The sequence below is a fragment of the Pleurodeles waltl genome, chromosome 4_2, assembly GCF_031143425.1.
Source record: "Pleurodeles waltl isolate 20211129_DDA chromosome 4_2, aPleWal1.hap1.20221129, whole genome shotgun sequence".
NCBI classification, from domain to species: domain Eukaryota; kingdom Metazoa; phylum Chordata; class Amphibia; order Caudata; family Salamandridae; genus Pleurodeles; species Pleurodeles waltl.
Genome location: NC_090443.1, coordinates 1,035,637,270 through 1,035,650,387, shown reverse-complemented (window position 1 = coordinate 1,035,650,387; position 13,118 = coordinate 1,035,637,270). Strand labels below are relative to the sequence as shown.

The window sequence follows — 13,118 nt, the reverse complement described above, 5'->3', positions numbered from 1 at the left end:
CCTTACATGTATAAAAAGGGAAGGTTTAGGCCTGGTAAGTGGGTACACCTGCCAAGTCGAATTGGCAGTTTAAAATTGCACACACACACTGCAGTGGCAGGTCTGAGCCATGTTTACAGAGCTACTAATGTGGGTGGCACAACCAGTGCTGCAGGCCCACTAGTAGCATTTGATTTACAGGCCGTCGGCACCTCTAGTGCACTGTACTAGGGACTTACCAGTAAATCAAATATACCAATCATGGAAAGCCAATTACATACACATTTTATATAGGAGCACTTGCACTTTAGCCTTTGATAGCAGTGGTAAAGTGCCCTGAGTAACAAAAACTGAAACAACAGAGTCCAGCACACATCAACAACCTGGGAAACAGAGGCAAAAAGTTAGGGGAGACCACACAAGGATGCCAAGTCTAACACTTCCATTGAAATGCAAGTGGCTATTTGCGAAGACCCAGTGTATCTTCGCAACAAAGAGCTGTGCCCTCCACTCTTGCCCAGACAGTTAGAGACTGTACCCACAACTCACATGCCGGCGGATCAGGGGATCGCCATTTACGAGTTATGAGGTGTTTAGCCAGTAATAAGCCCAGATCCAGAAAACGGGATGTGGCTTTCAGTTTTTTACTCCTAGGGAACAGTCCCAAAATGCATGCTTCCCATGTCTGCGGTATAGGCTGGCCCACACAGTGCCCTAAGCGATTTAGAATTGCGGTCCAGTAGCGATTCAGAGTTGGGCATGACCACATCATGTGTAGTAGGTCCGCTCCCACCCTTCGACAACATGGGCAGGCAGGGTCAATACGAGTGAAGTATCTGTTGACCTTTTCAGGAGTGAAATAGACCCTCTGTGTGACATAATATTGTGTGAGGTGGAATCGCATATTGCGTGGGACATGCATGGGAGATTCCAATACAGTCGCCCATTAGTTATCAGTCAAGGCCCCCCTTGTCCTCCTCTCATCACCTGTGGAGAGTTGTGAGCGGGCCGGACGTGAGGAGCCGTAAATAGTCCACCATCCAGCGCACCAGGTGTCTCCCCTCCCCAAACAGATGTAGGTGAGATGTATTTGGCGTTCTCTTGTCAGGTCCCTCCATGCACACTGCAATGTGTGCTTGAGGGAGTTATATAATAGAAAGGCCCCTGGAGGCAGATCAGTGGTCTCCATCAGTGTATCGTGAGTGTGGAGCATGCCATCGGTGTAGAGTTCCCCTATGGTGTGTATCCCCACTTCATGCCAGGAAATCAATTCTGCGGTTGATGTGATAGATGCGCCATGTGGCGTTCCTATTAGTGGATAGTGCATAAGGAATGGTGTCCCTAGTAAGGTAACAGCATCTACGATAGCAGCGGTACGCTAGGCTCAGTAATATAGGCTGCAGTGCGGGAGATTTGGTACAAGGGTGGAATAAATGGAGTCGGTAGGTCGGTGGTAGTATCTGATAGGTGTCGGGATGAAAACCAGTGCGCCACCCATTGCAGCTGCGCAGCCAGATAATAGTGCTCCAGGTTTGGTAGTGACAACACTCCCAGGTTCATTGGGTGATAGAGTTTAGAAAGAGCCACTCTACAGTGGGAGATATTCTAAATGAAGTTATGCACGTCCCGCTCCATGGAGGCGGGGCTATATCAAATTCACAAAGTAATATAACAACTGGGACAGGATTATCATTTTAACAAGGGCCACCCTGCCCATTACCGTCAGTGGCAACGTCTTCCAGAATGCCATCGGGCTGCGCAGAGCCGACACTGTACGTGCCAGATTCTCATCAAACAGATCAGAGTTCATATAATATACCTGAATGCCAAGATATCTTAATGTACTCGGCTGCAGCACCAGTCCAGGGGTGACAGAGATGGGGCCTAGATCAGACATGGCGGGTGACAACGGGAAAATACAGGATTTAGCCCAGTTGACTCATAGGCTGGAGACCTTCACATGCGTATCAAACAGGGGTATTATATTCCTGGGAAAGTCCACTAAGTCCCTAATGTACACCAGAAGGTCATCTGCATATAAAGACACAGCATGAACCCCATTCCCCTTAGGTATACCCCAAGCATGACCTGCCTTCCGGAGTGCGACTGCCAGCGGCTCCATTGCCAGCGTGAAGAGTAAAGGGGATAAAGGAAACCCCTGTTGCATACCTCTCCCAATCTGGATCGGCAGTGACATAAGGTGTCCAAATTTGGTCCAGGCGGTTGGGAGTGTGTATAATAACCTCACTAGCTGGAGAAAACGAGGGCCGAAACCATATTTTGGCAGGACTTTAAAAAGAAAAGCCCATTCCAATGAGTCAAACGCCTTCTCTAGGTCTATCACGAGGCAACCCGCTTGTGGCCAGTGACGGGGGGCATATCGCAATATATGTTAAAATCAGCGTATGTTAAGGGATGTTGTGCGACTGGGTACAAATCCATTCTGATCCTCATGTACTAATACAGGCACCAGGGGGCCAGTCGCATTGCAACAACTTTAGCCAATATCTTATAGTCTGTGTATAAGAGCGCTAACGGTCTATAGGAGTGTAGATTACTTGGGTCTTTATGCGGCTTTAGCAGGGAAACCAATGTGGCCTCCTGAAACGTAGGGGTTAAACGTGCTAGGTTTAGGGCTTCCTCATATAAAGCGAGCAATTTGGGTGCAAGTTGAGTAGAGTATGCCTTATAGAATTGAGCTGGTAGTCCATCAGGGCCAGGTGTTTTGCCATTAGCAAGTGAGCGGATGGCATCTTGTATCTCAGGGAGCGTTATAGGGCCCTGTAGCTCTGAACATTGATCGGCTGTAATTTGAGGTAGAGGCAACTCAGCAAGAAACAGGTTGATATCACCTGATGAAGGGGGCAAAATAGAACTGTATGATGACACACAATGTGTGTGGAATGCCTCGTGAATTGCATCCTGTGCAAATACCAGATCGCCCAACTGTGCGCGGATGGACATAATTAGGTTTGTGGAATTCTTTCGGCGTATTAACCAGACAAGTAGAGACCCGCTCTATCTGACTTTGCATGTATGTTAGCTGAGTGTGCCGCATAATTTAAGCATCTCAACCGTTCAATAAGTTCTGAGTGAGTTTTACGCTTGGCCTGTAACTGTGAAATAGTATTGGGATTCCGTGCTATTTCTGATTCAAGGTGTAATAGCTGCTGCTCCACAGTGGACACCTCTTTATCCAGCTGTTTGCACATGCCCCAGCTGAGCCCCAGGCAGTGACCCCGCAACGCAACTTTAAATGCATCCCATTCCACTAAACAGGACGAGGCTGTACCTACGTTAAGCTCAAAATAGTTATTAATCTGTTGTTCGGTCAATCCTGTAAAACTGAGGCCTCAAGCATCGCGGCTGCAGCCGCCACGTGGGAACAGGAGGTTGGGCAGTCACCCCCCAGTCAAGCTGGAGGTACTGGGGGTTGTGGTCGAAATGAGTACGCCCCAAGTAGTCCGTCTGCACTATTACTGGGATCAGACTGGCCATGCGAAGTAGTCTATTAAGGCTGACATGCAAATCCTGAGGGGCTGAATAAAATGAGTATACTCTGGTGGTAACGTTATAGTGGCACCAGATGTCTGTCAGTCGCCAGTGGCGTAGCCAGGTCGCCAAAGAGTGAGCTTTCGATGTGGCAGTAGTGTGCGTCAGACGCGGAAAAGATCTGTCTAGGTGTGTGTCTAGTACACAATTAAAATCCCCTCCAATTAACCTAGGAATATGCTCCACAGTGCCAATGATCTATTGAGTGTGTGTAGAAAGGGAGTCTGGTCCACACTGGGGGCATATATGTTACCAGTAAGAATGTGGCGACCACTTAATCTTCCTATAAGAAACACATACCGGCCATCAGCGTCTACAGCTTGCTCCACCAGCTCAAATGGGACCCCGGGCTGGACCCATATTAACACCCCGTGCATGTGAGGAGTAGTTTGTAGAGTATACCTGGCCCCGCCATCTTCTTGCCTCTGACCTTGTCGGGTGGGATTCCTGTAACAGGGCAATATGAGCATTGCTGCATTTCAGATAGGAGTATACAGCGTATCTGCGCACTGGGGTGTGCATGCTGCGAATATTCCATGTCAATACGTTAATGTGAGCCATGTGGAAAATATTTAGTGAATGTAGGTGCTGCGCGTAGCATATGTCCAACTGCTAGTGCTGACAGTGCACTAGCAGTTGGACATAATTGATAACTTATAAAGGGCCCATACTCTTGTTCATCTACTCGAATACTGCATCACAAAGAAATTGTACATATTCAATGCCATATGTGACATCTTCAACGAGTTAAGACGGTTATGTTGGTCTGTTTTGAATGGATTTTGCCCTGAAGAAGCGGATATTCCGCAAAACACTTGTTGGCAACTGCAGTGGATGGCAACTCCAGCTACATCTTGTGGATGGATACATTTTGGCAACTATAATCAATATATGATGTACATGCTATGAACATTCTAGGTGCAATTATGATGTACATGTAATTAATATTATTGGTTCATTTCACTGCTCAAAATGTTATATGGGAAACAATTCTCATGATCAGATAGAAGATAGACATAGTGATTTGTCTTGTATTTTTGATATGATGAATTTGCATTAATTGAATAATATAATAATTATTTTTCAATGTTTTAATATTTGTGGTGTATTTATTTTGTTTTTGTGTAAATGTTTCTAGTATTGAGTTTTTTCTCCCCACAATTCTGTGGCATAGTGGAATATTTAGTCAGGGGGATAAACTGACTCCTGTGGGTGAGAGCGCAGGGCCACTTCTCAGTTATCCCCTACTAATCCTTTAGCACTATGGCCCTCATTCTGACCTTGGCGGGCGGCGGAGGCCGCCCGCCAAAGTCCCGCCGTCAGGTTACCGTTCCGCGGTCGAAAGACCGCGGCGGTAATTCTGACTTTCCCGCTGGGCTGGCGGGCGGTCGCCTTCAGACCGCCCGCCAGCCCAGCGGGAAAGAGGCTTCCACGATGAAGCCGGCTCGGAATCGAGCCGGCGGAGTGGAAGCTGTGCGACGGGTGCAGTTGCACCCGTCGCGTATTTCACTGTCTGCGCAGCAGACAGTGAAATACATGTAGGGGCCCTCTTACGGGGGCCCCTGCAATGCCCATGCCAGTGGCATGGGCACTGCAGGGGCCCCCAGGGGCCCCGCGACCCCCCCCTACCGCCATCTGGATCCCGGCGGTCCGACCGCCGGGATCTGGATGGCGGTAGGGGGGGTCGGAATCCCCGCGGCGGTGCAACAAGCTGCGCCGCCGCGGAGGATTCAATGGGGCGGCGGTACACTGGCGGGACCCCGCCAGTGGTGCCGGTCCGACCGCGGCTTTACCGCCGCGGTCGGAATCCCCATTGGAGCACCGCCGGCCTGTCGGCGGTGCTCCCGCGGTCCTCCGCCCTGGCGGTCAAAGACCGCCAGGGTCAGAATGACCACCTATGTCTCTGTCATGGTAGTGGAGAAAGTGAATCACCATCGGCCGTAGGCTGGCACCTGCCGGGTAGGGACCTGATTTCCCTGTTTAATGGAGTAGAATTGGGAGAGCGTGCCTGGGCGGAGAATGGCGCGCAACCAGTCCTCAAGATACTTCACTGGGTCCTGTCCCTCAGTACCCTCCGGGAGTCCCACCAGCCGAACATTATTTCTGCTGGACTTGCCCTCCGCGTCCTCTGCTCACCGCTCTAGCATGGGCATTCTTCCCTTCAGTTCTTGCAGAGAGGATTCCAGGCTGGTCACTCTAGGTGGCAATGTAGCAATAGCTTGCTCCATTAGCGTTACCCTGTCTGCTAGCTTCTTGTCATCCGCATGACAAAGGTTTAAGTCCGAGGTAACTGTGTCTATTTTGGACTCTATTGAGGTCCGGTGTTATCTATTGCCAACAATACAGCATCTATTTTGTCCTCTAATATACTGGGGCATGCCACATTAGTTATAGCAGTCATTGATTGTATCGTAAATGCTCGGGATTGGGAGGTGGTCGGTTACCCCATGGTGCGCTGGCAGCTATTGGCCGGTGTCCTATGGTTTCTTAGGGTTATGGAGCAGCGACTAATGACTCGATAGTCTGTCAGCCAACACCTGGGCAATTCTGTACAGCATTACATCTGCAGGATAGGCTTCAACACTGTGAGCAAGTATGTGCTATGGCGTACGACAGATCGTGTAGCATGCGACAGGGTATGGAATGCAGCTGATCTGTCACGACTGATGTTTTCCCGCCTCCTTGCCACATAGGTGCCACCGCCTGTAGGGAAGTCAATGGGGCACACCAGTGTCACTTATGCGTATCACAGGCTGGGCACAGCAGCGCACCATTTCAAACAGTGGGGTCCGCACTAAATCCCAGCAGCACGATCCCCGGCACTCGCCCTGTACACTGCAGTGCAGTTCCCCCATTTCCACCACGCACAAGCACATTTACCGCACTTCCAGGTCACGTACTGTTTCACTGAGGGCGCCAGGTAGAGCACACCGCAGGACGCGCAGCGCTTATTAAATAGTGCCACCCAGCGTGCTGTGTCTAGTGTTAGTGTTGCCAGGGGCTGCGCTGTGTCTCTGCGCTCACCCTCTGCACTGACGCGCCGCGCCTCCAGCAGGGCAACGGATCATGGTAGGCCTGTAACTGGGGCACACAGGCTGGGTGTAGGGACACAAAGGCCCAGTACACAAAATGCCCGCCCCACAATGACAACGCGGCTCCCAGGGCGCGGCCGCAGCTGCGTCGTGCAGTCCTCCGCACACGGCCCGTGTCCAGCGGCAGCGTCCACGTTGCCGAGGGTCTCAATCCGGTCTGCCCTGCAGAGAAGAGGGCTCGACCCCCTGTCACTGCAGGGGGCGTTGGTCTCCCCCATCGCCATCCTTGCCAGGAAGTCCCCCACGCCATGCCATCCAACAGGGGCCCATGTTCAGGTGACCAGCTCCCAGCCTTCGCGCATCCCCGCAGCGGCACTGACACCCTGTTTCATGAAGGCTGTGCTGGCCTGATCTCAGCGGTCCTCCACCAGTCAGCCGCGCCCCCGCAGTCTCGCAAGTGGAACCCCACTCGCCGTTCGCTGCCACTGACAATGGCTATCCGGCTTCACCCAGCAGTCCGGGCACGAGGCGGGACCAGGTGCACTTCCAGCCGGCCCGTGGTTCAGCTTGCCATTTTGCATTCCCAACTCTGCAGCAGTTTAGGTCTTGCCGGCTGTCATCGCCCGATAACACAGCTCATCCGTGTTCCATTTGCGCCGATGATGGTGCTCTATGCCTCATGATGTGGTCTCTTTGAGCAGGATAAGTTGGCAGTGTGGCGGAACTCCTCTATTTTGTATCCGACATATTGGCTCCTCAAGCCATGCTCCTCCGCCATTAGGCCACATCCATATTTCTCAATTTATGTTTGAAGGTCATACACAAGTAGTATGGCTGTGCTCTGCTGAAATGGCTTTGCAAAATAAAAAGACAACATGGACAAATACTGGAAAGGGTCACCTGCAGCCTCACCTGGGAATACTTGCAAGGGTTGTTCTGAAAACTGGACTTAGGGGCTTGGTTCAGCACCTTTACACCGGTGCACAAACAGATCTAATCATTTTAAATATTACTTACATATAGCCCAGAATTTTCGTGACCCACCTTTGGGTCAGCACCAGTGGGTCCTAACCCACAGTTTGGGAAACACTGTATTAGCATATTCGTGTATAGACTAGATATATGCATGAGACACCAAACCTTATGAACTCTCCATATAGCTGGTAAATGAAGTAGATGGCAGAACCATTCCAGAAAGTTTGCACCACTTCCCACACAGGTCTGTAACATTTCGGAGTACACATGGACCACTGCAGAAAGGTAATTTAAAAAACGGAAGAGCAGAAGGGCATCTCTCCCTATCATACTTCATTATCCCGACACATAAAACCTGCTGACAAATACTGTGTACGTGCTTTAAAATGCTTCAGCAACGGCGATCTACTCATTTTACAAACTAGTGGTCATACGTTATATATTTAATTAACGGAGAATGCCTCTTCAAGTATGACATTTAGGTCAAATGGTTTCCACCTATCATCCAAAATTCCTAAAAAGACAATGTGAAAATTGTTAGCCTGTTTCAGCTACAGGTCAATAAATCAGTCAGTCATTTGTAAAGCGCTGCAAATCACCCGTGAGGATCTCAAGGAGTTTCTAGCTGCTGCGTTGTGATCAGTTTATTCGAAAAACCAGGTCTTCAGTCTATTTCTCACTTGCTGGAGCGATGAGGTGGTCCTGAGGTCCAGGGGGAGGTTTTTCCAAGTTTTGGCCGCAAGATGAGAGAAAGAGCACCCTCCGCTGTTGGCTCGGCAGATCCAGGGGGCATCGGCGAGGAAGAGGGAGGTGGATCGTAGGTGTCTGGTTGGTTGATGGAAGGTCATACACTTGAGGATGTAAGTTGGTCCTATGTTGTGCAGGGCTTTGTATGCATGGGTCACTATCTTGAACTGGCATCTCTTCTGGATCGGGACCCAGTGTAGCTTCTTAAGGTGGAGTGTGATGTGGGTCCATCTGGGAGGTCAAGAATGAGTCTTGCTGCTGAGTTTTGCATTGTTTGTAGTCTCTTCCGGAGGCGTGCAGTGATCGCTATGTAGAGAGTGTCCATGTAGTCCAACTTTCTGGTGTCAACTGGGAGCCACCTAAAGATCTTGCAGAGCATGTGTACGGTGTGAAAGCAGGTGGAAGAGACTGTGTTTACCTGTTGCTTCATACATCACTTACTGCCTAAGATGATGAGGAGGTTGCAGGCGATTAGGTCAATTAGCTAAAGCCTTCCCTCAGGACACATAATTGTCTCCTTCACGCTATATTCATGCATGCATCCTCTTAAACCAACATACAACCGTAAGACCTAGGTAAATGGGGAAGCCATGTGAGACTTTTATAAAGTCTGCTGAAATCCCAGTGGGTCGATCTGTTTCTTTTCAGTGTCCCATATGACCTCTGTGTGAATGTTTATTTGTAACATGATATATTTAACCCTTTTTGCCTTACCTGGGTGGCAGGTGGTGGATGATGTCTTGCAGCAGACAAGCAGTGGAGTATTCTGGAGCAACGATGGAATGATGCAGATGACGCTGCCTTCGCTGCCCTTTGGGGGAATTGGTACGCTGGATAATTGTGGTTGCTCGAGCCTGATGGTGCATGCAAGCGCTTTCAGAGCACTATGTGCTGACGCGCATGCATGCACGCCTGCGCACAACTCTCCTGTAACTTTTTCCTTCTCCTTCTGAGCAGCCTGTTCCAACCTGGAGGTGTTGTGAGCAGAATCGCCTAATCTCTGGCAGGAGAGTGGCAGAGACACTGCAGGATTCCTGTACATACATCAAAATCAAGTCCATTCTGGATTAATATGTTGATGATAATGTCAGAGAAATAAGAGCTGCAGCCACATCAAGAATCCAGGCCTACTCAGGGACTCCTGTTAGTAAGCCAGATTAAACATCACCAGCTCAGGCACAGCAGCACTCACACAGACATTTAATACAACCTCACAACACAATGAAAGCAAAGAGAAAAGGCGTAAAAGAAAACATGGCGTAGCTGGGCATCTTGAAGGATTACGTCCTTCGAGCACCCCTTTCAGCAGAAGAGGGGAGCGGTTGCAGAGCAAAGGGCAGGCCACTTCTTTGATGTTTAAAATTTGATTGGTGGATGTTGTCAGGCTGTTTTATGAAATCAGCCCAGCCTCTTCGAGGTCGGCAGTGCACTTCTAGGTACAAGATGCTTGCTGCTTGGAACATGGCGCCCATCAAAGCTGCCCTCTTAGACGGGAGCCTTAGCTGACCCCTCAGAGTCCGGTACACACGTCTCTGACGTCAGTGGCCCTGCCCCAACTCCCTGAGCTCTTCGCCTTTTTCTCCCCCAAGGGTTAGACAGTCGAGCCGCATACTCCAGCCTGCTCCCACATACTTGTTTCTCTTTTGCTCCAGGAACCAGCGGCATGGGGATGCAGCATGGCAAGTTCTCCTTCGACACCTTCTCGCACCATCGTGCCGTGCTCCTGCGAGGCCTGGGTATGGAGGGCCTCAACAGCATCCGATACCCACCGTACACTGAGCGAAACCTGCGCCTCCTGAAAGCCGCCATTGGTGTCAAGCGCAATGGATTCTGCACCATCCTCTGATCCCGCAGGAAGACCCAGAACTCAGTGGGCGGGCCTGAAAACAGGAAGGGGCAGATTCTCACTGCCTCTGGTGTCTCCAAAAACCACTCTATAGAATGCAATCCAAAGCTGCACTGGCCAAGGCCCAAATCTAGAGTTTATCAGAGACCCCCCCTTTCAAAGGTCAGTAGGGCTGAGGCAGAGTCAGTGACTGACGTGTCCCCAGTCAAACCAGCTTTCTTCGGCTCCGACCCTTCCATATTCCGCCTGTTGGCTTCTCAATCTTTGCTGGCCCTCCTTGCTCCTGCAGCCACTCTTCCTACGTGTTAAATGTGCCAATCCAGTTACTAGGTGCCTCATAACTCGCCCACGTCTTATTTCACGTTCCTTTCCTAGCAGTGTATATTTCTGTACTGTAACCCTGGAATCAAACACTTCTTAACTTCTATCTTGTGTCTCTCAACCTGAATGTTCCTTGTGTCCTTATCACTCACCTTCACACCGCTGCTAATTCAACATCTCGCAATCCCTCACTTCTAAACTGTCTCTTCTGCCTTTCGCCTCTGTTACCACATCAGCTGTGCCTAGAAACAAATGGAGCGCTAGTACTGGGCGCTATGAAAGAAAAACCTTGAGCATTGGGTTTAGGCTGGCATACACCCTGAGGCAATTGACCTTTGATTGTTCTAACCCCTGAGACTCATGAGTCACAACTGGAGCCTCAGTAGTGCCTCCTGCACACCTTCACCCCCACCGAGGAACTCTGACTACACCTAAAAAACATCAGATGTGAAAGTGTTTCCCGCCTTTTGTAACATTTCATAACCATCGGGCTGTGAGCAAATATGCCAAAGGGGCAGTATGCTCTTCCTCAGCACATGGCTTTTAAACCTGTTTTTCTATTGTTTTGCTTCATGCTGCCGACTGGCACCGCGAGTGGTGGAACGTTTTCTATTGTGAATGTTTTTACTTCTTACTATCCTGTCGCGCAACAGCTGGTGGAATCAATGCCCGAAGCAGCTATGCACATGAAATAAAATTGTTTTCATTCATCCGAGTATTTGCTTTTTTCTTGATGGTCATTCGCCTAGCACCTTGAGGATCTAGACATACCCTGTCCACAATGATCCACTGTGGCACAATGGTTTGGGAGCCTAGAAATCTGCTCCACATATCAACACAAATCTGGCTTATTCAACATAGAATTCTATGTGCCAAGCACTTGGACCTGCTGCTTATTGTACCTCAGTTTATGTCTGTCTTCCTTTGTAAAAACTGTCTCCTACTCTTGGGCTTGCATGAGCTTCATATCTCTGGCCTTTCAAACATTGTAGCAGTTATATCAATGCTTTGTGCCAGTGCAAAGTCACAAAAAGTGAAGCAAACTGTCTCAACCTCCTAGTAAAGTATTCACTTTGCACTGTTAAACTGTCTAAACGTAACAGAAATAGCGTTCTGCATTGCTTTGCGTCAAGTGGGTATTACATGGGTATTCTGATGCAGCCAACTCTTTGTTTTTTATACAAAGGCCTACCTACTAACATTTGTAGACTACACTTTGCACCAAAAAGTACACCTCCTGTAGACAGGTGCGAAGTAGGAGAAAAGTTTTTTTTTTCTCGAAACGTTTCCGACTATGTTTGTGCTACACTGTAGAGCACACATACAAAGTGTGTAAAGTTTAGAAGTGAGTCTGAGGATACTATTTTGTACTTGAAGAATAAAACTTCGGCTAGATATCGCGCACACAGCTTTGCACTATCTCTTTCTGTTCCTCAGTGCAGGAGCGTTGGTCTCCACTCTGTGAAATATTAGCAAATCTGCCCCATAGGGTCTACTATTGTCCTACATGCCCAACTTCTTCCATTTCCCTTTGTTTTGTGTTCCAGTCCTTCTCGCTTTGCCAAGTCTCCTCCGTCCCCATCACCATTAGCTTACCTCTACAGATTTTGGTCACCTTCCCCTCCTCGCTTGTCTCATTTCATGTTACCCTCAGTCTTTGCTCCACTGTGTGCGTCATGTTGTGGTGAACCCCTAAATCTGGTGCTGTTGCATATTTTAGTGGTTTTACAGTAGCAGTAGATCCTCACAGAGGCACCAAGTTGAACAAACGTGGGGTCACAGCAGTAACTCAGACCAGGGCATTTCACGTGGGTTACCCTGGCCTGACCTGCCCACCGGTGGTGCTCCCTGGACTGTGAGCCCAAGAGCGGTCAGCAAACCATCTCCTCTCCAGATGAATGTATGGCTGGTACCTGCTGTCTGAAAGTGTTAAACGGAGTGAATAAGGCTGCTGGGGTATTCAGACATTCATGTTACACAAGTCATTTCTCCCTCTTATGAAAGCATTAGAACCAAAGCAGGATCACTTTAATCTCATGACTTGTTGGAAAATACCCTTTTTTAAATGTACCAATAAAGGTTGCCTCCCCTTGTTTTAAAGCACTGAGAGAGCTCTCAAGTAGTTGGTATGAGTGAAAGGTACACGTGGAGGTACAATAAGTGCAGCCACATTTAATTGTAATTTTGGGCATTTCTCTTTGTGATCACATCTAGTGTACATTTTATTTTTGTGAGCGCTCACAGAGGCAGGATGACGCTTCTGCGCTCAACATCAGTAGAGCTCCTATTGTGACCTGAAGCTGGTCCCACCAATGATCTGATGAACCTGCCTCTGGTCCCCTGAGACCCTCTGTAGACTGTTGGAGGATCTGAGACCCTGTGACTTCAAAGCAGTGAATGAACTCATCGTTGATGCCTCAAAGAGTGTGCATATAGGTGGGAGTGCATGTGGAGGTGCATGGGGGCAGCTGAGGAAACAACATCATCTGCAATAACTCCCTGGACAGAGGCTGAATGACTTACCCCTGGGAACACCCTGCCTGATAAGAGATGAGGAGGAGGAGGAAACATGATATATGCAAATGCTGGAATGAAACACAGAGAGTAAAGCAGATACACATATGACTTCCCCAGTTGTAGTTAAGATTGTACTTTAAATGGTGGGA

At 49.1% G+C, this 13,118-nt stretch overlaps 1 protein-coding gene across 1 annotated transcript in view; it reads left to right on the top strand.

Annotated features, from left to right (window-relative positions):
• The window catches only part of LOC138293661 (aldehyde dehydrogenase family 3 member B1-like), a 346,834-nt gene extending 335,672 nt beyond the window's left edge, over positions 1-11,162 (top strand). The window contains exons 9-10 of the mRNA XM_069232958.1: positions 9,011-9,110; positions 9,938-11,162. Of these exons, the coding sequence (XP_069089059.1) occupies positions 9,011-9,110; positions 9,938-10,131 (294 nt within the window). The 3' untranslated portion in view covers positions 10,132-11,162. The remainder of the gene's footprint in view (positions 1-9,010; positions 9,111-9,937) is intronic.
• The last annotated feature ends 1,956 nt before the right edge of the window (positions 11,163-13,118 follow it).